We start from the raw sequence: 27249 nt of genomic DNA on the forward strand, positions 1-27249 counted from the left end.
GGCCAAGTGTGCCATCCGGACCCCTCCACGCTACAATTGTGGGCATGGAACCTGAGCACCTTGAGTTCGCTGACTTGAACATATCCCAGGAATGCAGAGACATCCTAGCTCATGCCAGGGCTCCGTCTACCATCAAAACTTACAAACTCAAGTGGGAGCGATTGTGTCATTGGTGCGCCACAGCCAATATCCATCCCATCCATTCCACTCCTGAGCAGCTTCTTCCATTCTTCTTGAGCCTCGCTCAATCAGGGCTCTCTCATGCCACGTTGAGAATTCTCGAACGACTGGTTGAAGACGCTTGAAGAAGTGTACTTATGGGCCTACTCCAAACCTAGAAGGGCATTGAAATGAACAATTGTTACTTACCTGTAAACAGGTGGTTCTCCAGTATTGGTGTCTTTCATAGATTCACATGCTTGAATATTCCCCGTCGTCGAAGTGGGAGTCCCACAGTAAATAAAATAGCAATAATGCTAAATATATATAAATATATATATATAAACATAATATATAATAAAGAAAGGAAATACAACTGAAAACCTCTAAAAATGATTCCTACATAGGAATGTAAATGTCGGAGTAGGCCCATAAGTACACTTCTTCAAGCGTCTTCAACCAGTGGTTCGAGAATTCTAACTGGATTGACCTTTATTGACAAATCAAGTATTTTAGGGAAGAAAATCATTGTGAATAAATTACACCTCCTCACAATTGTAAGATGTAAATTATGTAATCTTCCTAGATCTTTTTTCATCTTTTCTATAAGAGGGTCCTGTTTATCTGTAACAATTTCGTCTACCTCCGCGTTGATACTAATACCCAAATAAACATATTTTTTTACCACTCTTTTTACCACCATTACTAACTTAACATTTATCACCATTTGGGTGTTATCGTTATTCAACGAGTATCCAGACCCCTCCCCAAAAAGTAGTACTTCCCTTTCGATAGTTTTAAGGACCATTTCAGGTTTAGAAGTTACCACGGCTAGATCATCTGCATATGTTAAGATTTTATTCTCATACCCTTGTACTACCACTGTTGGAATTGATAAATGTAGCGCTAATTTCACTATCCGAGAGTCTATATACAGTGCAAACAACAAGGGGGAGCAGGGACACCCTTGCCGTGCCCCATGTGTGATCTCTATATTTTCCGGCAGATCCCCGGGGACTAAATTATTAGCTCCTGGTTTGTAGTATAGGGCCATAACCACTTTTACAAACTCTGGCCCAATGCGCATGATCTGCATCGTCTGCCAGAGAAAGTGCCAGGAGACCCTATCAAAGGCTTTTTCAGTAAGACCAGAGCCATAGGGTCCCCTGACACTTGTACTGCATCGAACAGTGTGATCACTCTTCTAATATGATCTGTCGTATCACGCCCCACAGTAAAGACATGTTGTCGGTTGGACACTATCTGCAGCATTACCTGTGCCAACCGTGCAGCTAAAATCTTGGAAAAAACCTTTGCATTCCCATTCATTAGAGTTATTGGTCTGTACGAGCTAAGATTGGTCGCTGGTTTGTTATTTTTTAAGAAAACAACCATTTTCGCGGTAGACAATGAACCTGTAAGGGGAGATCTTCTTTAAATGTGGTTAGAAAATATCCATCAGATGTTCTTTCAATTGGGGCACAAACTTTTTTATAAAATTCCACTCAGATCGAATCGGGCCCTGCGACCTTACCTGTAGCCATACAAGCTAATGTCGTATAGATCTCCTACCAACATATTTTCCCTTCCAGGGATTCTCTACCTTCTGAGGACAATTTCCTTAGCTGTTCTCTTATCAGGAAATCGGCTATCTGATCTGAGCTGGCTGTTCTCCTCTCAGTATACAGCTGTTGATAATAAGCCTCTCTGATCTTCCTGGGCTCGGAGACTACCCCAAAAGTGGGATCACATATTTCCCTTACTTCATTCGCTGAGCTTTTCTGTCTCGCTCTTACAGCCAGATAATGCCAGGCTTGCTCACTACATTCATTTACTTCTTCCCACAGGCTGCCATTTGTTCTGCAGCTCTATCTTCAAAAATCTGATTAAATGCTGTCCAAGCTAAAGTGACCCCTAGTTGAGCCTCCCCTACCCCCCTCCCTGTTGACCTATTCTAACCAGGTCCTCCTCAGCGGCAGCTAACTTATCTCGTTTACGCTGAATGAGTTTTTTTCCTTCCCTCTATTCAGCGAGAACCTCAGTGCGAGACTACCACTATTGCTTGACTACCACAATTTTCCTTAAAAAATATTGTGGTCCACTTGCTCATATAAATAGCTGCAATAGTCTGCGTTTGATTATAAGGCCCGCTCAAAGCTCCACTTAGTTTTAGTTTCATCCACCCCCCCATAATTTCCAGCACTAATTGATTGTGAATTGACAAAAAACGTGGATATCGTTCAATTCTACAGTTCGCAATAGTCTATTTGAGATTTTAAATAAATCTAAGCGGGCATGCAAGCCAATGCGGGTTGAATAATAAGTAAATCCCTGTTCTAGAGGTCTCTTCCTACTTCAGACATCCATCAGCCCATGTACCTCACAGATGCTTTCTAAGGCACGAAAAACTGTCGGTTTCCAGCCCATATACTTCTTAGATTTGCCCCTATCCCAACCGCTGGGCAGACTAATATTCAGATCCCCACATTCCATTATTGGCAAAGGCCGGTGAGTTAATTCATTAGATAAGTCATTAATAATATGTGGGTCATCCAAGTTACCCCCATACACAGAACATAACGTCAGTACCCTCCCTTTATAGGTCTCGCCTGCGCAGCGTGCATGCGCTACATAGGAGAGAGACCTTTAGCCATCGGCACAGCTTTGGGGGCGATTCCCTTGCGGGAGCGTGCAGCGCCATATGGTGGGCGTCGCAATCATCGCGCCTTGCTGCACGCTCCCGTAAGGGAATCTCGCAGGTCCCCCCCCCCCCACCCCTCCTGCCGCGCGCTTGTGCTGGTTTATATGGCAATGCCTACACTGCTCCGCCCCTCTGGCATTCAGTTAGACACACATTCTCATGTCCGGTATCTCATTGATAGGTGGCAACTGTGAGTGTGTTCCTGTCCAACTCTCCCCCCAGGAACTTCCTACCTTCTGCAATCCGTCCAATTGCTCCCATTGATGTGCAGAAGTAGTTTGTGCCCTTTAACATGCAGACAAGTGTCCCCTGTTCTTACCTGTGTGTATATGTATGCATGGTCTCCTTAGAGCACCCGCACCATCCTCGCAGAAATGCTCTCTAATCCAACCAATGCACAAACACTCCCTCTGCAGCTCGTCCACCATCTGCAGCTCGTGCACCGTGTGTACAAAAATGCTCTCTGCACCTACTGCATTGTACATAGAAGTATTCGCTCTGTAGCTTCTTGTACTCCATGCAAGGAGACAAGTTTCTCTCTCCACTTCTTGCACAGGATGTACACACCGAAGTGCTCTCTCTGCGGCTCCTGAGGTGTACACAAATGTTTTCCACAAGGCTCCAGCACTGTACTTTCAAAAAGCTATAGCTGTAGTTCCTACTCTAAATGTATGTAAATGTATGTGTCTTGTATAGCGCACTGCTGCCCTGAGGCGTCGTGGCGCTGTAGACCGCTGGGGAACCCGTCCTGGCTATCCCTGTGATGTGGTACCTACTGGGTATCTCCAAGGTGAAACCAGGCATCCCCGGCGAATGTGGGGGGCCGTTGTAGAGATGAGGCAAGCTAATGCCCAGAGTTGCCGAGTGTGATCCCTGGTTAGAGTAGGCACCGAGGCGAGAATTATCGAGTCCGCTGACCCTGGTCCACGACCCTGCCGCGTCGGGAATTGAACCCTGGTCCCGGGCCATTCTCTGCTTCCGGGTCTGCCGCCTCTAACTAGTGAGCCACACCACTCCACTCTATACACAAGCACCTCTCTCTAGCTCTGGGACTGTATGTGTGCCCCCTCTGTGCATATGTATTGCACTGCACCGCTTCTCTGCAGCTCCTGCATGGTGCAGAGAAATGCCCCCTTTGAACCCTATGCTTTGCACTCTGTAACGCTTCTTCTGCTGCGCTTCCACTGTGCACCGAAAAGTTCTCCCGGGGCTCATGCACTGCACAGATAGGTTTGATCTGCCTGCATTGGGCACATATGGTTCTCTGTAGCTCTCAAAGGCACTCTGGTCCCACTGGTAAAGGGGGAGGATGCTTTCTTGGCTGTGTTCCCTCCCCTATTCTTCCCAAAGCCCTGGGGCCTCGGATGCTGCAGGAATGAAACACAGGCGGTCTGTTGCATTAGACCGCAACGGAAGGCACGCATGCTGGTCTTCGCCAGGGACTGCAGACTTCAGCAGAATCTGCAGGACCCACCTAGAGTCTGAGCCCAGCTGCCTCCAGAGCACCCGGGACAGTGTACCCTAAATCTTGACCCACCGGTGGCACGTACCAAATAAGAAGTGGGGGAATTAGTGAGAAAAGTAGATACTTCCACACTCTAAGAGATGAGCAACTGTTAGGAGTCCTACAAGCAGAAATTGCTGCCATGTGATGTCTGACAATATAGTGACACAAAACCCCGCGACATACACGAATGAAAGAGAAAATGTTTTGAAAATATAGAGTGCTTTACACATGATATATATTATGCAACAGGTGGCACGCACTATCACTGCTCAGCAGAAAGCAGCTACTCCGCGACACGAACCCGCAGCACTTCTCTCTACCTCTCCATTCCCAGCAGTTCTAAACAGAAGAGGATCGGTTGCCTTTCCTCCGATATAAGAGTTATAAATATCTCAATTAATACTGAAATACATCTAACCCTAGGCAATAGCTTTATATTTCTTCATTCCACTAAAGCAGTGCTGTAATGACTTGTATCACACGTCCTTTTATCTCTGCCGCCATCTCATACACCTGCCCTTCTTACCACCTGCAGAGTGTCTCAGCTCTGGAGCCATCTTTTGCTAAAGTCAGACCCTAATATTCCCATATTGATTTTATTACGGGCCATAACACATAGGGCAAAACTAAGATCGACCCAGATATGTACATACCATCTATTGTACAGGTATATCCTAACTTTGAATCAAATGATGCCCCGTTTAGTTTCATACGTGTTGGTCGAATTGAAGTAAACCAGGACTCCAAATCCCACAATGCACAAGTTTCTAGCTGCCAACTGCCCCCTACAACCACCAACGTGTTGCTTTGTCAGAGCCAGTCACCCCCTGTACCTGACCCACCACCTGCAGCATGTTTCAGCCAATCCTAGCCCATGTTTGTAGCATGCGTCACTTACCCCTGGCTCACCAGAGGCATGTCACAAGGGGCTCTAAGTTTCCAGCAAAGTCTGGATCTTGGGTTCTCCTATGCCTCAGGGGGCCCCCGCTTTTGCATATGTTATTTTGTTTTTTAGAGCGCTGTGCTTTTCACAAGCGGTACTGCCTACTTGTGAACAGTAGTTCACTCATAAGGTCCCAAAGGCGAGACCTATTGGCTATGCCAATGCTTGTTAATATGGCAGCCTACAATCACCCATTTACCCTCTCTGCTTGACCTTGCGTGCATCCCAAAACAGACTTTTGTGCTAGGAGCACTGTGGAGTGAGGATCTACAATTTTTTTTTTATATTCAGAAACCTTCGTCTTTCCTATGTGTCTTGGGTGGGGGGGGAATGCAGCTATAAGCAGGATCCTTATAAAATATGTTTAATATGCTCTGGTGTTGAAGAAATTGGATATTTCATTTTGCCCCATTGTAGATTCCCAGCCACATAGGTTAACATTGCAATAGTTTATAAACTCAACTACCGCTAGGACTCACGAAAAATACCGTTCAAGGACTTAGGAGAATTGTATTAATAAATCCAACAATAAACTATTGTTGAATGTATCTTAAAGAATATAGAAAATAAGTTATAAGACTTTCTTGTCTTTAAGCCAAAATTTAGCCTTTCAGTTTCCTGCCCAGATTGGTCAGAGATAACCAGATTAGCCAGGCTGCTTTGATGAAGTGAAAGTGTCTCACCCCAGAGAGGCTGATCTGTTGGAAAGAGCTCTGCTGAGCAGGGGGGCAGGCGGGAGGGGTTGTAAACTATAGGGCTTCAAAGAAAAGATAGGACAGGCAGGAACTGCCAGGTCCTTCTTCCCACATCCCCTATGACCCAGTCAGATGGCAGCCTTAAAGAAGGAATTTGTAGATGTTGAGGGGGAGGTGGAAGCTATAGAAATGAGCCATACTAGAGGTCGGTTTAGCTAGCTCTTGTGCCTCTGCTGAGACTTCAGCCATATAAAATTTTGGAAGAATAGTGCTTTCTGGGACACCATTATGCCCCACTTTGGAGGAAGTGGTCATGTTGGGTGGTGTTGCCCAGCACCTCATTGGACAGGAGTGCCTTTCTGCTTGACCCCAGAGAACACAGAATAAGTATCTGAATGGGCAGAGCCTCTCTGCTCGGCTGCTAGAAACTAAGAGAAGAAGGATTGCTGGGCTGGAAACTTTATTTGCACCATCAGGCCCTGCATTCTGACTGGCTGCGCCTGTTGCATTATTTGGAAGTACAGCCTTTTTAGATGTACCTTGCTTCAGGAGGAATAAAGAGTGAGCGCCTTGCAAGCTACAGGTTAACCGACTTCACCTGCTTCACTCTACCAAGAGTCCCCTGCCTGGAGTGCATCCATTGGGCTTTTAAAGATGTTGGTCAGGTGCGTTATTGGAGTTGTGGTCCCAAACTGTCAAAAAACATCTTGGAGCTTCCAGACCCTTGGACTGTCTTCTGGACCCTTTGGACCCTCAAAAGAAACTTCAGGAAAAAGTTCCAGAAGTTAGGAGCGACTTTGGATAAACGCTTCATAATGAGACTAAGTGTTAGAAAGTGTTTATTCTTTAAAAAATCATATCTCCGGTTCCCTCTATTGGATCTTTGTCGTTTTGGTGTCATTTTAAAGATAACAATATTTCATATTTGTATAAAGTGGTGTTGAATTTTTATTGTGTCTTAATAATTTACTGGATTAGTGTTTTAAATGTTTTACATACCGGTCTCTTGAGTTAAGCTTGCCTGCTCGCAGCCAAGCTACCGAAGGTTGAGCATGGGAATAATTTAATGAAACCTCTACTGAGCCTTAGGCCGTGTTAGTGGCCTTATTGCCAGTGGTAGATGCATATTTACAACTATTAATAATCCACTTTTCAACACACAAGTTCCTAGAACTTATGGCTGCGATTGAAATGAAGCTATCAGAAAAAACTGCTGTCATGATTGCTGCAGCATTGACAAGGCTATCGGTAACTAAGGGACTGTAGTTTACTTAAAATGCGTTATTCAGATTCCAGTCTTTTTCCCCTGCGTTATAAGAGCTGAGCTCACATTTGTACCCGAATTAACTGCAGATAATTTGGGAAATTCCTGAGTACTTTGCAAAGTTTAGAGTTTCAACTTTTGCCAGTTGGAGATGTTATTACATTGATTGGATCAAGTTTCTTTTTCCAGGTTTGTCCAGGAAAATAACGGTGTTCAACTAAAAACAGTGGCACCTGTTCAAATTGAGTTATTCAACTGTTCTCCAAGTGTAGGCATGGTCCCATCGAATTTCAAACAAATTATTCTGAAACCTTTGCTAAAAATATATGATCTAATTAACTTAGTCAGTATTACTGGTACCTTACAGTTTAGTTGCAGGTAAAAAGGGTCATGCAGCAACTGTGCAGCAGCTGTCTTTTAGTTGCAGCGCAGGCCGGATTCAGGACCTGTAGGAATATCTATAGCGGTATTAACCTCAAATGTTATGTTGAAGGCATTTAATATAGCACTTACCGACTCACAACCGGAGATGTATCTCGGCCCTAGCAACCAGAAAATGGCAAGTGTAGGTAGACCCATTAGAATTGCCATGTTTTTAGAAGTTTGTAAAATGTAGAGAGATCCTGGCACATTCTAATTTGCAAAGGAGGTTTGTTCTAATGGAGTGGGTGCAAGGTGAGAGAAGGATCTGCCACCAAATGGAATGCAATGAATTTTTAGAAGAGCTTGGTTCAAGAATCTAAGCAAATGCATGGGCTGGTATAACCTAAGTCTGAAGCACAAGCCATGTGATTAATGCCTTGTGCTTTAGGCAACAGTTTAAAAATTGCTTGTTTTCTCATGGTGAGCCAGTGAAGGGCTTTCATAATGGGAGAAGAGGATGGGGGGAGGTTGCAGATTGGGCGAGCTGCTGTATTCTGCACAGCCTTGGAAAACAATGACTTATTTGCTGCATTCCTATAGTTCAGTAGTTCAGTAGTTCAGGCAGCTAGTGATCAGTGCCTGAACCAGGGTTTTTCTAGATAAAGCAGGGAGCAACTGTAAAGTTTTTCTAAGTAGGCACAGAGTGGAAAAACAGGTGAGGCATGTAGTGCTGATTTGGTCCTTCATAGAAAATGCCTGATCTAGCTTGACACTCTTTTACTACCTATTTAGGGCAAGGGGGGGGGGGGCGAATCCGACCACCCACTAGTCTGATGACCAAGACTCCTGAGCCGTGGCAAACGGCATTCTCTGTTTTTTTGCCATTTCATTGGAGACAGTTGTTAGCCATCCAATCAGCGATTTGTTTCCTCATGCAATCTAAAAACCTTGTTTTAGCCATATCAGGAGCATGCCCAAATGAGATGACTAGTTGGGTGTCATCAGCATAGGACACGGTCTCCAACCCACTGAATCTGACAATCTGTGCTAGAGGGGCCATAGAGACATTGAATAATGCCAGGCTCCGTGAGGAACTCTGTGACTCCTCTGTTTACCCGCATAGAGCGAGAACTGAAAGTGTCTAACGTTATGGTTTGCGTGCGATTGTTAAGAAAATCCCTGAGCCATTGTAGTGCTCTGCCTTCTATACCCGCATCGTGCAGTCTGCATATTAGAATGGAATGTGTGACCATGTTGAACGCTGCCGACAGATCCAGCAGAACCAGCATTACCAGAATACCTGCATTCAATGAGAGTCTAATGGTATCTGTGACCACCACTAGTTCAGTTTCCATGCTGTGCATTGCTCTAAAACCCAATTGTGAGGGTTCTACGGTCTTGTGCTCTTCCAGATATGTGGCTGGTTTATTTGTGGGATTCAAGGCACTTTCCTAATAGAGGAAGTAGAGATGGGATGGAAATTGGAAGGAATATCAGGGTTGGCATTAGATTTTTTTAGTATAAGAGTTACTTGAGCAGACTTTCACTCATCTGTAAGAGAGGCCGAATCTAGAGAAAGATTGAAAAGGTCAATAACGGCAGGTGCATTGCAGAGGGTTCAGGAGGTGTAGTGGGGTGGGGGCACATATGTGGTGCAGGGAGCAAATCCAGCATCGTTTGAACCTGCTTCAGTGAGCAAGGCTCAAATTTCACTAATGCAGAGGTTTTATTAAGGGAAGTCAAAGTAAAGTCTATAGTTGTGTCTGGTTGACTCTGGGCTGTACGAAAGCGGTCATAGATGGCAGTGATCTTACCTTCGAAGACTTTTGCCAGAGAATCTCACTATGGTTGGGAAGCTGGGATAGAAGGATTGCAAGCACGCAGCTTCACAAATTCGATCAGTGTTTTAAAAAGCTCTTTGGTAGAGTTCCCTATTAGATAAATTTTTTCTATAGTGTACTTTTTAGGGCTACTTTATTATGTTTATGGTAGCTTTTAAGCGACATCATGTAAATTTCTTTGAAGAAAATGTCATGCGGCATCTGCGTTCTAGATGTTTGCACTCAGATTTTTCTTTCCAGGCGCAGTTCATCAGAGTACCAAGGAGTGTGGCTTTAGGATGAGATCAAATATGCTTGTCTAAGTGGAGCGATTTTGTCAAGGACCTGAGTCAGTCTTCCTTAAGCTTTATTAATGTAGGTGTGTATGGGGAGGACAAGAGTATGTCCACAATAGGAGTGATTTCCTTCCAGTTCCTCCTCATTCTACAAAAACCTGAGCTAGGCATCCTAGTCTCTTTGTCACTGGGAATATGTAGCTTAATTAGGTAGTGGTCTGTCCATGTTAAGGGTAGTGGAGCTTCACTACTAACTTCTTGTAGTTGGAAAACATAAGGTCTAATGCGTGACCTGCTAGGTGTGCGGGTCCTGTCTCGTTCTGAAGGAGCCCCAACATTTCTATTTCTTTTAGTAGTTGGGCTACGCTGGTGTACTCCAAGTATCCCCCATGAGAGTTAAAATCACCCAGGAACAGGAAATTATTCGACGATAGGACGTGTTGTGCAATATAGTCCATGAGGGCATGGCAGAAATCTATTTTTGCCCCTGTGGGTGGTATATAAGCGCCCCTTTCCAACAGATGGTAGAGGAGAATGTGATTTTAAATATGCATAGTTCCACCCTGTCTGCAAATAGGGTGTTGATAGTTTCCACTATAAAGACGACCACCACCCTGCCTCCAGGTCTGATCCCTCTATCTAGTTTAATCATGAAGTAGTTCTCTGGAATGGCCAGAGGAATGCAAGGGAAAGCTGCAGAATTCAGCTAGGTCTCCTTAAAGAAACACATGGTATGGGATAGAGTAGTAATGAGATTCCATATTTCAGTGGAATGTTTGGCCATGGATTTGATGTTGCAGTATAACTCCTTAAGCGCCTTGGAGGGCGTAGGCATCTATCTCTTGAACTGTGTGATATTAGGTGGTATAGTTAGGGAAGTTTGTGGTTTCACAGGTACGGCTGCCTGTGGAACATTCAGAGCAGAGAACCTGCCCTTCATACATGATGAAGGGCCCTCTAGGAAGGGTAGCCACCATAGGCAGCAAAGAGGAAGATGTGATAAAAAGCTGAGTATTTGATACAGTTTCAATACAGTGTAACGCTGGATTGCAGTCGCTGCTGGCATGACTCGCTGTTGGGAAACTGTGTAAGGGGATGTGCTGCGTGGGTAGGGGGGCTGCGCAGGGAGGGGGGCTGAACAGTAAGGGGGTCATTTAATTTAAAAATATATATATAATTAAACTTAACTTCCCGCCGGCCAGGTCCTGCGTCTTCTCTGCTCTCCAGGAAGCCGGAAGCCATGCTCCCTCCCCTAAGCTAATCCCAAAGCTGCAAACAGCGCTGAGATTGGTTGGGATGCCGCCCATACAGCCTCTTATGGAGAGGCCTTATTCTCCATGTAGGCTGCATTGCAGCCTGCATGGAGAAGGGCAGAGTGCGTTTGACTGGTTTGGGTGGCCCCAAGGCGCTGACCAAACAGTCTTTTTGCACTCTGGAGTTGGCAGACACACCACTCCTCCCCTGCTCTCAGAGCAACCCCACCCACCCACAACCAAACAAAAAATGGTAATAACGGAAAGTTATTACCATATTATATTTCTGCGACTCTCCTCCGCCCTAGTGGAGGAGCCACCCCTGCTGGTTTGAGTGGCTTCCCTTTATGATGGAGGTCTCTAGTTAAACATGCTGTTGGCATGACTGTGGGTGATGTCTGGGCAGCAGTTCTTTTAGAACTCTCTGCTCCGTTCAACACAGTCAACCATCCACTTCTCGATAAACGCTTGGGAAATGATGCTGGGCAAGACAATGTCTTGAAATGAGTTGGCTCTTTACTGAAAGACACATGAGTGCAGTTAGGTAATTTCAGAATTCCTCACACTAGGGAAGGTCCCTAGGAGTCCCTAATACTTTTTAATTTATACGTACATTAGCATTTCTGCTGTGTGGGTACAATATCAAATTGTATATGTACGCGAGACACAAATTATTTTCAGATCATGCTCAGAACCGCTCTCTGAACATCTCTTAAGTCTTGCAGGAGGGGCATTCTTGGAAGTCGGGGAACCTCCTGAAGTTAAATCAGTTAACAATAGTGATTGGTCTTTCAAACAGTCACAGCAAATGGGATCCCACTTATTGGCCCATTTCCCAGGATACTGCACTTGTCCCATTGACCAGGTGTGTGATCTTGACATTGTATTTGATCAGGGGCTTATCTTCAATTGATAAGATGCCTCTCACTTAAAACTTTTTCTTTTATCTAAGGATTCTATGAGTGTTGACTTGTTTTTATGTTACCCAAAACATTCTAACTAGCACTGATTTATTGAGTTCAGAACTTGACTTTCATAAGTTAGCCTGCCTGGGTATGTTAAGACTCAACTTATTTCTCCATTCTGATTGCTTCCACCAAACTATTGCAAAGGCTAAAGAAATTTGACAACTCTTCTTCAGAGGTTACATTGGTTTTCTACTCACAAAAATTGTAACACGTGCCAAATTGCTCACATCAATATGCTTTAGCTTTTCATTCAGAAAGTTTATTTTAAAAAAAATAGTGGCTGTGCCCTAGGTGCATCAAATGTTCAGCTCTGGAATTCAATCCTACGTTTCATATTTTGGGAGACCACATTAGTGAAGTTTTGGAAAAAGTTAAAGACCTTGCTTTTTTTGTGCTAATAGGTGATTGCCTAGATTTCTAATTGCCGATCCAGGATGAACTTCTGCAGTCCTGCTTTCTATCATGGCAAGAGGCTCAAGGAGAGTCACTACAAAGGAAACCATTATAGTTATAGTTCCCATCTTAAAACCAAATAGAGCCCCACAGGATTAGACGCTTACTGACCGTTATCAACACTTAACATCAACTACAAGATCTTAAGTTGGATCCTTGCCACCCGCCTCTTGCCCCTCATGACGACATTAGGGCACAAGGACCAAGCTCTGTTCATCCCGACACGCAGCACAGCCAGGAACACGCCACGTTCTTTGCCTTAGACATAGAGAAAGCTTTTGACAGCTTGGAATGGCCCTACCTGTACGAGGTAATGAGAAGTATGGGGCTAGTGGTGGGATTTATCAATTGGACCTGACTGTTATACACTAGACTTATTGCCAGAGTACACAAAGGAAGAACAGTGTTGCAGAGGTGGTCGATAGGACGTGGTACCAGACAGGGGTGCTCACTTCCCCCCCTATTGTTTGCCTTAGCCAGGGAGCCACTTGTATAGCAGCCAGAATGGGGCGCTCATACAAGGGTCTGAAAAACAAACAGGACTACCATCATATAGCATTATATGCTGATGATCTGTTGCTATTCTTGGGGAGGTGGGAGGGACGAGAACTTGACGGGAGCCTGTGACCTGATGGACAGGTTTGGCTCCATGTCTGGACTGAGGCAGAACTGGCAAAAATCCTGACTTTTCCCAGTGGCGCAAACTGACCGGCCTCCGATGGACCTGGCACGCCTACAATGGGAACCTAGATGCTTACCATACCTTGGGGTCCACATTTACCATGATTGGTCAGACCTTTATGAGGGCAATATAGAAAGGGTTTATCATAGCTTGCGTACGGCTATAGACTTTTGGCGAACTCTACCGCTACCAGTGGCTGGTAGGATTGCACTCCTCAAAATGATAGCACTTCACTGCCTATTGTATTACTTTAATGCACTCCCGATTTGGATCCCGACGATATTCTTTAGAGACCTCGATGCCCAGATCCGGACCTTTATTTGTGGCCCTGGCAGCCGTAGAGTGGCCCTCGCACTACTGCAGATACCCGTGTCTGAGGGCGGTCTAGCGGCCCAAACTTTGAAACTTACTACATAGCAGCTCAATTACAATGGCTAGTGCGCGGTATAGCCTTAGAACGACGGCAGAGGGATGCTCCCAGACAGACTACAGTATCACTGACTGACTTACTGCGGGTGTTTATCAGGGTGAGCAGATCCACAGGGGAAGACCCTCAAGAACTTAAAGGATAAACCAAATGTTGGAGCCGAGGACAACAGTGAATGGGAGTGCGGATCCCATACTCATCAGACATTCCCCCCAGACATGCCGAGGGCCCTCCCACACGGAGGGAAGAGCCAGGACCTGGAGCATGGATGGAAGCTGGGGTGACAGGTAGGTGACCTCTGCAGGTCTACGCGCAAATGGACTACGACCGCTGGAGAAGCTACATCCCCAGTGGGAGGGAGATTTGGGCACACCCATCCCGACCAAAAACTGGGACAATATACTAGCTGGGACACCGAAATTATCCAGAAACGCACACTTCAAGGTGCGAAACTCCTATGTCCTACATAAAGCATACTTGACCCACGAACACATAAGCAGATATTTCCAGGTGGAGGACGCTGCTTGCCCACGCTGCGGCATGCTCCAGGCCCACATTCTACATATGTTCTGGAACTGCCCTCAGCTGCTGGAATTCTGGAAGCAAGTAGTACAGACATTGAGCAAGGTTATAGATAAGGAGTTGACATGCACACCGGCTCGTTGCCTCTTAGGCTGGTTTCCCCATTTGGCAAAACCTAGAGTTACTAGCAAATTTCAAGACCTGGAAGACGAAAGGAGGACCTAGGTTATCAACCTGGCCCAATGAACTCCTGAAATGGGCGGGACTCATACTGAGGCGAGAAGCTAAAAGAGTCCTATCAATCACTCAGAACATTTGTAAAGCGCACTAATCACCCTTGGGGGCCTCAAGGCGCTGGGGGAGGGGATGCTGCTACTGCTCGATTAGCCAGGTCTTGAGTAGTCTTCTGAAGGTTAGCAGGTCCTGGGTCTGCCGTAGGAGGATGGGGAGGGTGTTCCAGACCTTGGCGAGGTGGGAGAACGATTTGCCGCCGGAGGTCGCTCTTCGGATCCGGGGGACGGTGGTGAGGGAGAGGTCGGCGGAAGGGAGCTGGCGGTTGGGGGTGTGGAAGGTGAGTGGTCTGTTGAGGTATGCTGGTTTGGTGTCGTGGAATGCCTTGTGTGCGTGGGTGAGGAGCTTGAAGGTGATCCTCTTGTTGACGGGGAGCCAGTGCAGGTCTCTCAGGTGGGGTGTGATGTGGCTGCGGCGAGGGACGTTGAGGACCAGGCGTGCAGAGGCATTCTGAATGCGTTGTAGTCGTTTCAGGTGTTTAGCCAAGGCTCCTGCCTAGAGGGCTTTTCCGTAGTCCAACCTACTGCTGACGAGGGCCCAGGTGACCGTTCTTCTTGTTTCGGTGGGGATCCACCTGTAGATCTTGCGGAGCATCCGGAGGGTGTTGAACCAGGAGGACAAGGCAGCGTTGACCTGCTTTGTCATGGAGAGAGTAGAGTCGAGGATGAACCAAAGGTTGCGTGCGTTGTCGATCGGTGTTGGTGCTGTTCCCAGTGCGGTTGGCCACCAGGAGTCGTCCCAGGCCGAGAGGGTGAGGCCGAGGATGAGGACTTCTGTCTTGTCCGAGTTTAGCTTCAGGTGGCTGTTCTTCATCCACTCGGCGGCCGCTTTCATTCCTTCGTGGAGGCTGGTTTTGGCCGTGAGGGGGTCCTTGGTGAGGGATAGGATCAGCTGGGTGTCGTCAGTGCACTTCCTGCAAAATTAACGCGGAAGAGAAACGCCTTGCGGGGACGTGACCGGTCTCGCAATCGCGACGGAACTTATCATGGCTCCTCTAATCTTCGTTTAATGCACATACAACTGAGTGACGAATGGAGTTAGAAGCACTAATACTATGAGGCACAATTATCATATTCACGATTTAAGGCTTTAAGGACCAATGAGTAAGAATTTTACGTCTTTTATTGATTGATACGAAAAACCGCCACTCACCATACTGTTTTATTTGCCTTGAAAAAGCCCGCGGAGGGCGAAACGCGCGTCGGCTGTGACGATGTGGCAAGAAAATAATCAATAAATAAGAACTTTAAAGCACTAATGGACTGTGTACTACCTGAATATTTGTGTGGACCTGAAGCAAATTGAACTACTGAAGTGATTGAATTGCAATCCAATTGGAGAAAAGTAACTAGTAGGGATGTGCACTGGTTGAATTGTTTCTACTTATGGTTCATGAAACTCTACCACATCCTCTGTGGGTAGATTATCGTGACGAAAATTGCTTAAGGGTGAATAAGCATCCGATCAGTTGGGCACTCCTAAATTGAGTATTTTTGTGTTACTGGAAAAATTACCACTACGGGAAAAATGCAATAGTGATGTGCTGATCATAATAGCAAGTTCACCCTGTTTTTTTGTTGATGAGTGTAGGAGAAGATGTTGAGGTCCTGTAGTCGGCGACGTGGGCCAGCGGTGCCATGTAGATGTTGAACAATGTCGGGCTGAGGGATGAGCCCTGGGGTACGCCGCAGATGATTTCTGTGGCTTCGGAGCGGAAAGGGGGAGGCGGACGCTCTGAGTTCTGTCGGAGAGGAAGGAGGTGGTCCAGTCCAGAGCCTTGTCTCAGATCCCTGCATCGTGGAGGCTTGTGCGTAGGGTACAGTGGCAGACAGTGTTGAAGGCAGCGGACAGGTCCAGGAGGTTGAGAGCCGTGGTTTCGCCGTTGTCCAGCAGGGCCCTGATGTTGTCCGTGGCAGCGATGAGGGCAGTTTCGGAAGTTCTTGAGGTACTTAGGGTCAGCCTTGCGTTTTTTATGTAAGGCGTTGATCTCGGCATGCTTCCAGCCCTCCGGGAAGGTCGCTGTCTCGAAGGAGATGTTGATGGCTTTCCGGAGATGGGGTGCGATGGTGGTGCTGGCTTTGTTGAAGATGCGGTGTGGACATGGTTCTGACGGAGATCCGGAGTGGATAGTGTTCATGATTTTGAGGGTGTCGTCGTTGCTTATGTTGGTCCAGGAGAGCAGGGGATCGGTGCGGATGGTGGCCATGGGGACTGGGATCTCCGTGGCTGTCGGGGCGGTCATGACGTTGAAGCGGTCGTGGATGTCTGCGATCTTGCGATGGAAGAAGGTGGCAAGGGAGTCGCACAGGTCTTGCGAAGAATGGGATGTCGTTGATGTTGGAGCTGGGGGTTGGAGAGTTCCTTCACGATGTTGAAGAGCTCTTTTCTGCTGTGTGCGTTGTCATCTAGGCGGTCTTTGAAGGAGGCCCTTTTGGCGGATCTGATGAGGTGATAGTGTTGGCGCATGGCATTCTTGTGGGCTGTGTAGTTGTCCGGTGTCCGTTCATGGTGCCATTTCTTCTCTTGTTTCCTGCAAGTTTGCTTGGAGGCCTGGAGGTCCTCGGTGAACCAGCTGGTTTTCTTGTTGGTGTGTTTGTTGGAGGGTTTCTTGATTGGGCGAGGGTGTTGGCGCAGTCGTCGATCCACTGTCTGAGGTTGCAGTGTCGAGATCGGTGGGGTCGGTGGGTGGGCTTTGGGCGAGGGTGGTTGTTAGCTCGTCTTCGGTGACTTTGCTCCAGCAGCGGTGAGGGATCTATTGGGTGCGGTGGTGCGTGGTGGGTTTCCGGAAGGTGAAGTGGATGCAGCGATGGTCGGTCCAATGGAGTTCGGTGGAGTGGCTGAAGGAGACGTGGAAACTAGCGGAGAAGATGGGGTGAAGCGTGTGGCCGGCAGAGTGCTAGCTAGAGCCTGGGAGACCCTAGTTCAGAGCCTAGAATACCCGAAACTAGGGCCCTCAGAGGATGAAGGGGAAGCTGCATAAAGGGAAACCCTCCTGACATCAACACGTCAATAACAGACAACAAACTCATAATTGACAATCATCATGACACTAGCGACTATTTCACGAAGATGGCATCACCCTGCGCACATGACTGGAGGCTGATAACACACATGGACCCAGCACCTCACACAAGATCTACTGACCGGTTGACTCAGGGAAAGGGTGGCAGGGAGTTGACTAATGGTATAGCTCTTTTGTCACTTGAGTACTCAGATTGATTAGATATGTAGCAAATGGAAAGAATGTGGAGAAGCTAATATCAAGTGAACTAAACTGGTTTACTGTAATAAGGTGTTGCAACAGAAAAGATCAATGAAATCTGGGACTCCAGGAGAGTGTTGTCGTTGCTGCCAAGACATGATTTAGCACTCCAGAGAGTAAGCTAAGAAATTTGGCTCTACTTACTTATTTTGTGTATGTCTGCATATTGTCTTCTTGTCACTTCGCATCAGTCTGTTTCTGCTCGAAAGGTGTTGAAAAGCACTCTCTTCAGACCTCTCCTTAAATGTAGCTCAGTTGGCAGCTCTTCCAGGAGAGAGTACAGAGAAACGTCATTGGCCAAGGTCATTCATTTGTTTGCCCATTCATTTAGGTTACATAAATAATTTTCTGGGACACCAGCCATGCAGATAGTCTGGTTCTTTCACTTTGTTGGCTCTTTCAGTAGTGCAAAGTCTTTTAAAATGGACTCTTTGGCCCAGTCTGAGCCATTGGAGCTCTTCACGTTCAAGAATAGGCTGGCAGCTTGGGTCTGGATCCTCTGGAATTTGTGAATCTTTCCCTTGACTGTGTACAGACAATGTTGCAGTAGTCTAGTCAGGATAGTATCTTGATCCTCAAGTTATTTCGGGTGTTTATTCTGGATTAGTGCAAGGTTGCTTCTTACCTTATGGAGCTGAATATTATTACAGCCGTGATCTGCTAAGATAGTGGGAGATTAGTGTCAAACCAGACCCCCATTTAGGTGTTGTTCTGAGCTTCTACAGCAATGGTTGCCTCAGTATCTTTCTTAGATTCACTTGCTGCCTTCCTTGGTATTCATGAGGTCAGTTCTTAGGTTTAAACAGGTATATGCTTTCGGCCGTGTGTGTGTGTGGGGGGGGGCCATCTGGTTCCATGCCAACAGCTCTGACATTGGTTCCGATAGGCCCCAATGGATCCAGACTAGCACCAGTCATGCCACTGCCATCTTCCCAGGCCGGACACTCCCAGTGCCAGCACCATTCTGATCCCCGATGACACAGAGCTGTGTCAACTCCGGTGCCGACAGGACCCCCACGTCCTAGGTCTGAGCCTGAACTCTACTCTGAAGAGCAAGGCCTTGAGGAGGAATGGGAGGGGTCACTGGGCCCTTTAGAATACCAGTATGAACAGGATATGGACTAGTGTGAATAACTGGGTGATGCCCGTGGACTGGACACATCTCCAGATACTGGCATGTCATCGTCCCCCCGCCCCTGCCATCCCCTGCTATGGAGGAGAGAGCTACATATGGAATGGTGGTGCATAGGGCAGCTAAGATCCTTGACCTTCAGTTGCCCTCAGTGGCAGTCAATCAGGGGAATTGTAATCGCGCTACTCACCCGTGAGGCTGTTGCAGAGGTGTTGCAACCAGGAGTCTCTCCCAGTCTGAACCTTTACACCTGTTCAGTGAAGCCCTCAATGACCTCCTTCTGGGGACCTTGTCCAAACCCAGAACAGGGACTCCTTTAAACAGGATGATTACCCGCTGCCACCGCCTAACCCCAGAGGACCCAAATGCACCCTACCCCAGAGGACCCAAATGCACCCTACCCCATAGAGCTTGGTGCTCCAAGTCTCTACTTCCCATGGCACGTTCCCTGCCGCTCCACTGGACATGGAAGCTAACCAGCTTGGGAAAGAACTTTTTTTCTTTCACCAGCCTTTCATTGCGGTCAGTGAACACTGCATGCTTATTGAGCTGTTATTCTCACATGCTTTTGGAAATGGTTGTGCAACTGCCACAAGTCCCTGAGGAGGCCCGGGCCGTTACCTCTCAAGCAGTTATAGATTGGAGGGATGCAGCAAAGTACACTGTACACTGTGAATTAGACACAATCGACTTGTTAGGCAGGGCTGTGTCCTTGACTGTGGCCCTCAGATTGCACACCTGGCTGAAAACATCTGGATTTTTAGGGGATGGCCAAGCTTCCCCCATGGACATGCCCTTTAATGGCACCCATCACTTCATAGATGAGGCAGACTCTTGTGGGCTGCGACCAAGTTCCTCTCGCCTGCTGCACGTCCCAATTCTGCCTTTCGCGGCCATGGAAGTGGCTTTCAACAGCTCCAACCGTATCCCAGCCACCGAACCGTGCAAGCTTTCCAGCCTCTGCGTGAACGAGGGTGTGGTTCCTACTGGCCGTGTGGGTCAGGTAACCAGCGGTCTGGCCCAGTCACCACCACCCTGGTAGCTGCAGCCTCCAAACCTTCCTAATCTTGCCCTTGTAGATCATAGGCATCCAGTTGGTGGCAGGATCCACATCACCTCCACCACTGGCAGTCCATAACCTCGGACAGGTGGGTTCTACACATTGTCCGAAGGGGCTACTCATTCCCCCTTCGAGACTACCCCTACCTCCAAGTTACCATCGTACGACTGGCTGACAGAAGATCATTGTGACAGCTCCCGGAGGAAGTAATGGCTCTGTTGGCCAAGGCAGCCATAGAGAGGGTTCCTGTGTCAGAAGTAGTCTTTGGGTGCTATTCCTGCTACTTCCTGGTCTTAAAAAAAGGGCATTAGTCCTGCCCTAGATCTCCAAGCCCTCAACTACACCCTTAAAAAGGAGAAATTCAGGATGCTCATATTGACTCAGGACATGTCTGCTGTGAACCCAGGTGACTGTATGGTAGTGCTGGACTTGCAGGAGGCCTATTTTCACATTCCCGTCCTGCCTGCCCTTCGGTGTTACCTGCGGTTTACGGTAGGCCACGAGCATTTTCTTTTCAACCGGCTCGCTTTTGTTTTACCAGCGGCCCCTTGGTGTTCACCATGGTGATGGCGGTAGTCGTAGCTCATCTGCGCAGATCAGGGGTGTCAGTCTTCCTCGATCTCAACGTAGTCTGCTGACGGCGGGTTTGCCCCAGGCTGTCATCTCCCACCTCCAAGCTATGTTGGACCTCCTGCATTTGCTGGGGTTCACTATCAACATTCCAAAGTCACACCTAACTCCCTCTCAGATGCTTCCTTTCATCTGAGCTGTTCTGGACACAGTGCAGTTTTTGGCTTATCCTTCTGAGCAGCGAGTCTAGGATATTGAGGCTATGATTCTGATATTTCAGCCTCTATCCAGGATTTTGGTGAGACTGACTGAGGCTGCTGGGCCCCATGGTCTCCTGTATCCTGCTAGTGACACACACCAGATGGCATGTATGGGCTCTGTAGTGGGACTTGAAGTTCTAGTGGCTGCAGAATCAGGGAAATCTCGCCGACTCAGATGGAACTGCAAAGGACCTGCAGTGCTGACTAACAGACCGCTGTTGGGTCGGAGGTTAATCCTTCTTCATTCCCGAACCAGATTTCACAGTAGTGACAGATGCGTCATTCTTGAGATGTGATGGCCACCTGCGAGAGAAGGAAGTCCGAGGACTCGAGTCTTCGGTGGGATCCAAACTCCACATCAACCTGTTGGAGCCCCAAGCGATCCGACTGGCATTAAAAGCCTTTCTGCTCTCCATCAAAGCAAGGCTAGTACAAGTGTTCATGCAGAACACCACTACCATGTGGTACTGCAAAAACAAGGCTAGGTGAGGCTGTGGACCCTTTGTCAAGAGGCCTTGCATCTCTGCACATGGCTGGAGCGGCAGGGCATTTCCCTGGTGGTTCAACACCTGGCAAGATCCCTCAATGCCAGGGTCAACAAATTCAGCCACAGCAGATCACAAATGGCATCTCCACCCAGATGTGGCACAAGGTCTCTTGGAACAATGGGGAGAGCTTGGTTAGATCTGTTCTCATCTGCCAAGAATGCACAATGTCCGCAGTTTTGTGCGCTTGAGTTTCCAAGCAGCTCTCACTCTGAGACACTTCATCTTCGGTGGAGCTCAGGCCTCCTTTACACCTTTCTGCCCATACCACTTGTAGGAAAGTAGGATCTGTTTTCATGGTTACCCCCACTTTCTTCTGGGATCAGTATGTTTTTATTTTTACAAGTCTAAGTGGGATCCTGCTAATCAGGACTTCAGTCACTGTGCTTCCTCCCTAAATTTGACATGGCAAGTACTTAAGTGCCTCCACTATTGGCTACTGGTGTACCCCTATAAGTCCCTAGTATATGGTACTGAGGCACCCAGAGCATAGGTACAGCAGGGGTCTCCCATGAGCTGCAGAATGTATGTAGCACCCTTAAGAGACCACTCAAACTGTGACTACAGGCCTGCCATTGCAGCCTGTGTAATCTGGTGCTAGCGCCACTTACGACAGATATACTTTTTCTTCTATCTTAGGTCACAACACTTAAAACCAATTAAAACCAATAAGTCCCTCTAAGTCAGTCCTGTCCGGGTTATAAGTGTGTGGGTGCCTCTGTATGAGCAGGACTCCCCTACAAACCCCAGAGTCGATTCTCCAGGCTTTGTAAGTGTGGTCAGCCATTTTGAAACATATAGTGGCCATCCGTCTTTACACAATGGCTAACTATATTGTGGCTATGCTGAACCTGTGCATGTTTGGTATCAAACATGTTGTAATCATACCCCAACATTGTTACTGGTGTTGGAAGTATGATTCCATGCACTGGGAGGCTCCTACGGGTAACCCCCAGTACTCCCAAACAGGCAGGCTAGTGCTGCTGCCGACCACAAACACGATTCTTTCCTCCTGCTGCTGGGCTGAGCTCAAGCAGGGGGAGGTAAACACAAGGTTTCCTGTGACAGGGAGGTGTGTTGGGCTGGACTCTTGCCAGCACAACCAGACTGCTTTGAAGGGCACATTTGGTGCCCTCCTTGTATCCTACGGGTTGAGCCAGCTCAGGGAGCCACTGGCTCCCTCTCTGGAGCAAAACTGGACAAAAGAACATGGGCGCAGCCTCCCCTCTTTCGATCCCCTCCTCTTTCGATCCCCTCCTCTGGGAGGGACCCCTGAGTCTGTCAACCCTTTTCCTAGAGTAGTTAAGGGCTTACCTGTGGGTGGCTCTTCAGATTTATTGTGAAACAAGACTCAAGCCTTAAACCACATCACTCTTTGACCATCTGGACACTTGGAGTTCGCCTGGAACCGAGACTACATCAAGGAAGACTCCTACTGCTCCTGGTCTCGCTGTTCTGCAAGTCTTCGTCATCATCTGTGTCTGTGCTTCTTCCGGGATCTTTAACAGACCTGTGGGCCTCAAGTTTGAGGCCAGTATCCATCGTCGGAACTGCTGGGTCAGAACCCCTGTTCACAGCGTCAGCTTGCCATTGCCAAAGCTTGTTGACTCTGCACTCCAGAGATCTTCAGGCTACAAAAAGCTCCCGCATCTGTTCCTGCCAAGATCAGCATCCTCACCGCATCCTCTAAATTGCAGTGAGCTGCTCGAGGTCCTCTTGCGACTCCTGTGCCCTTGGCCTGTGGGTTCTCCACAGGGCCTTCTCCTCCTTCAGTGGGATCCCCCGCTTGCTTGGGGCCTGCTCTCCTGCTTGTGGTGAGTCCATTGGAGCCTGCTGATCTCAACATTGCTCCTTCATCTCTTTCCACGCCTGTTGCAGCTGCCAAGGATTGTTGGTGCTTCTGCCGGACACCGACCCCCTGGTTTTTGTCTTCCCACAACTTTCAACGTGGGACAGCTCGAGCAGGCTCCTGGTCTTCTTCAGCGTCATGTGGTCCTCACAGATGCAACGACGATCACGGTCCTCACTCCTGCATGTTCCATCAGCGATGTGCATTGCTCTTCCGTGCCTCCTGGTCACCTCAGAGTGGCGTAGACTCTGTCCCCTCTGTTTGCTTGCCGTTCAATTCAAGAATCCACCCTTGGATTCCACCTTACTCTTGCTCAGACTTCGCCAGCGACCTGTTTACTGAAGTCCTCCATTGTGGCCTATGGTGGTTTGCAGCGTCACTTCGCACATATTCACCCAGATTCACTGGTGTAGGTATCCTGGTTCCTGGGGTATCCACAGGTGTGGTGAGACTCCCACCTCTTGCCCTCCTCAGGATCTCTTCAGGGTCCACTGAGAAGGGTTCCTCTTCCTCAAAACTGCAACCATAACTTTACTGTGGACTTCTATTGAATAAGCAGTTGTGTTTCCACTCTGCACACAGCCTCTGTGGGGTTCATGGGTACTTTTCTTGAGTGGTTTCTTGTGTTTCCAGCTCTTCTGAGTCTCCTGGTCCAAGTGCAGTTCACATTCCACTTTTTTCATATATGGTTTGGTCTCACCTGGAGACCACTGAATATTGTGCTTATTTACCTATTTGCAGTTAAAGTATTATTGTGTATTCATGTTGATATCTCTGGTTAGGAGATACACCAATTGGTCAGTCAGTGTTGTGTAATAAATGGACATATTTTTATAACACTGTGTAGTTCTTTTTCGTTTAACCTACACCACATGATTAGATCTGGCAAAACAAGCTGCTTAACACTCCTCCAAAATGAGCCGGACGGCTACTCTCCACAGCCACCATTTAGAGAGCTTTCCATGGTTGCCGAAGACCACTAAAATCACAAGAAGGGTTGTCTGGGCTAGTGCAAGGTGCTTTACTCAAACAAGTGTGCAACATATACTGAGCCAGCCTCCTACACCACTCCTAACCAGACTTCTCAAGAAGATCGGCAATAACCGGGCCCAAGTCATCCGTGTGGCACCGAACTGGGCACGAGTGTCTGGTATCTCAAGCTTCTGCACATGAGCATTTATCCTCCTATGAGGCTGCCCCTTTGGGCGGAGCTTCGATCGCAGTTTCAGGGGAGGGTCCTTCACCAGAACGTGTCAACTCTTCTCCTTCTTGCGTGGAGCTTGGGTATTGGCAGTTGATAGCTTTCGACCTTCCTCCCGAAGTCTGTGATGTTATTCTAGCAGCCAGGAGTCCCTTCACTAAGACGGTATACACCTGCCAATGGAAAAGGTTTGTATTAAATTGTACACAAACGTTTATTGACCCTCTTTCTTCCTCCCTTTCTGATATTGGACTTTTTATTTTGACCATTGTCCAGCAGAGCTCTGCTCTGGACACTCTGAAAGAGTATCTTTATGCTATTTTGCGACTGCTGGACCAATCCTCTTCATTTGAATCTCCCACTGTACATTTATTTCTCAAAGGTTGTGCCTATGTTCTCTCCTGCCCCTTTCATTATGCCACTGTGGGGACCTTAATTTGGTCTCACATTTCTGATTTGTGCTCCCTTCAATCCTTTGCACAACTGTCCTGCATGCTGCTGACCGTCAAAACAGCCGAGGGATAATTAGGGCTTGGACTGCGGTCCTAAAGCCGTTGGCTGGAAGGAAAGGTTTCAGCTTCCTCAAGGTATTGATTTGGAAAAAGATTTTGCTGAGTCCACAATGATAGGTTGAACGTTGAATGCAGTGAGATGTTTAAGCCAATCCTGAGCTATGGGGATTTTGGAGGGAGGTGCTATTAGGAGGAATTCTGTTTTTAGAGCATTAAGTTTGAGATGGTTCTCGGACAGCCATGTCTGTGTGTTCTTTAGCGTTGAGTTGAGTAGTTTGATGTCTTCAGGGTTTTGTAGTTTAAGGTAGAGTTGGGTATCGTCTGCATACATGTGAAATTGCACATTAGATGCTTGAAGCAGTGCGGTGAGTGGTTCCATGACTAGATTGAACAGAGTTGGGGATAGGGAGGATCCTTGTGGGACACCTAGTGTCACTGGAACGGGTGTGGACATAGTGTTGTTAATCTTGAATTTCTGAGTCCAGGTATGAAGAAAGGAGGTAAATCACTTCAGGACTGTCCCTGAAAGACCCATTCTGATATTCAACAAGTCGACTAAGTTATCGTGTTTGACCGTGTCGAAAGCTGATGAGAGGTCAAGTAGAATGAGGAGGGCAAGTACCATTCTGATCAAGAATGGTCATTCTTTGTGTTTCTGTCGCCATCACTCATTCTAGACAAGGTTTCATCCCCAATTTAGGTAATTTCTTCTTCTCTCTCCCTTGACCTACCCTTTTTTTCTTTCCTAAACATTTTGGTACATTAAGGATGATCAGTTTTTTTAAATAAGTTTGGGACATTTGGAAGCTCCAATAGAAACCTGGAATGTCAAGTTAAATAGCACACTAAATGTTCCTTCGTTTGCAGAGATTTCATACGGTGTGAAAGAGAACCATACTGCACCAGTCTTATTTAAGCGCTGGATAAATTGGAACAAACTGGAAATTCATTTTGAAAAATGTAATCTTCACAAAATGTATTTGATTGGTTAAATAAGGCTTAGCAAATATATAGACGATGATTAACCTCTATCTTGTGTTGAGTTGAAAGGCTAGGATTTTTTGTTCTTTTTTGATTAATATTGTTTTTATTTCTTAATTTAGCCTGTTCCTGTTGCACGTAAACTCTCTGCCCGTGAGCAACGAGACTGTGAAGTGATTGAGCGGTTAATTAAATCTTACTTCCTTATTGTCAGAAAGAACATTCAAGACAGGTGAGGAAGTTTTGTTATTTTTTTTTGCAAATGCTAAGCTATTGCTACCACCGACCAAATCTAGTCAGTGGACCACTATGACAAAACCATTTTGGGGCTCCAAGGGAATGCAAGAGTTACTGGGGCTCAATTGAGTGGGTTAAGGCCTTTTGTCCCTTATATCCCCAGAGCTGAACTACTTTGGTTACTTAAAACTGAGCACACAGTGCCTTCTTTCAGCATTTGACTTTCAAGGTAGCAGGCCCGGCTCCAGGAATTTTTAATTGGGTGGGCCATGGACGCATTTGGGTGGGCCACTGCGGGCTCGATTTGTCGCATATATGTTTAGGCAGGCCTGCTTCAGGGCCCTCCTTTACCTCTTCTTAGTCTTACAAGGCCCAGTAAAACTCACTCTTTTCCAATTCTCTTTTTAATGTTATCACTCACAAAAAGTGTTTTTAGGTCTCGTCCTTTTCCATTGCGAAGCAATGGTAAAGGGGGAGAATTCATGTGCTCCATCGGATAGTCAAACCACCACTTTTGTCCGTGGCGTTTTCTTCGAGTGCACGTACAGGCACGCGCATTTGGCCCATACACATTTCATGGCCATCTGTTCCTGTTCCTAATGGCCCTCCCCCAGCACAGAGCGCGCATCGCGGCCGCACAGCACATCAAAGGGCTTCGCCCAGCGTGTGCTGTGCGGCTTCTCCTCCCCTAATTATGTGGCCGGCCGTACTTGTGTTTCCTGGCCGCTTCCCGGCCGCTCTTGTATTTAATTAGCAGCTTCTTTTGTAAAGCGTCTACACTCCCACCCGTTCATCTCCCTCCTTCCCCTGTGGCCGGCCGGTGGCTGCTGGACACTGCGCTTCATGTTTGTTAGGGTATACTTTACAGATTACTTTACTTTACAGATGCCTCGCACACAACATCACCACATCAAATGCTTCTTCTCCCCCTCACTCACTCCTCATCCCCATATGCTCGCTCCTTCCCTCCCACTCTTTGAAATTGCTTTGCCGCCCCATGCCGTGCCTCTCACGCGCACAACACGCCATGCCCGCTTTCACTTTCTCCTCCCCCCCCCCCCCGCTCTCCACAGCAATGCTAAGAGCTTGTTTTCATTGGGGCTCTTTTCTTAAAGTGCGAACAAAGAGACATTGTCGTGACAGTCCATACCGGTAGCTGCAGTGCGGCAAAAAGCATGTTTGCTTTCCTTTTAATATGAATGTTTTTATTGTTTGGGTCACTCGGTTCTCCCTCGTTCCCACTCCTAAAATCCCATGGCGAAATCTGTTGTCTGATCAACATTTGTATTTCTACAG

At 47.3% G+C, this 27249-nt stretch overlaps 1 protein-coding gene across 6 annotated transcripts in view; it reads left to right on the forward strand.

Annotated features, from left to right (window-relative positions):
- The window catches only part of DNM1L (dynamin 1 like), a 747198-nt gene that overhangs the window by 672931 nt on the left and 47018 nt on the right, over positions 1 to 27249 (forward strand). For 5 of the 6 annotated variants that reach the window (XM_078673807.1, XM_078673806.1, XM_078673804.1 and 2 more), the window contains one exon: positions 25839 to 25948. In XM_078673807.1, the coding sequence (XP_078529933.1) occupies positions 25839 to 25948 (110 nt within the window). Of the gene's footprint in view, positions 1 to 25838; positions 26183 to 27249 lie in introns of all 6 variants that reach the window. The other variant, XR_013606882.1, reaches the window with a different exon arrangement.

The sequence above is a fragment of the Lissotriton helveticus genome, chromosome 1_1 (assembly GCF_964261635.1).
Source record: "Lissotriton helveticus chromosome 1_1, aLisHel1.1, whole genome shotgun sequence".
NCBI lineage: Eukaryota > Metazoa > Chordata > Amphibia > Caudata > Salamandridae > Lissotriton > Lissotriton helveticus.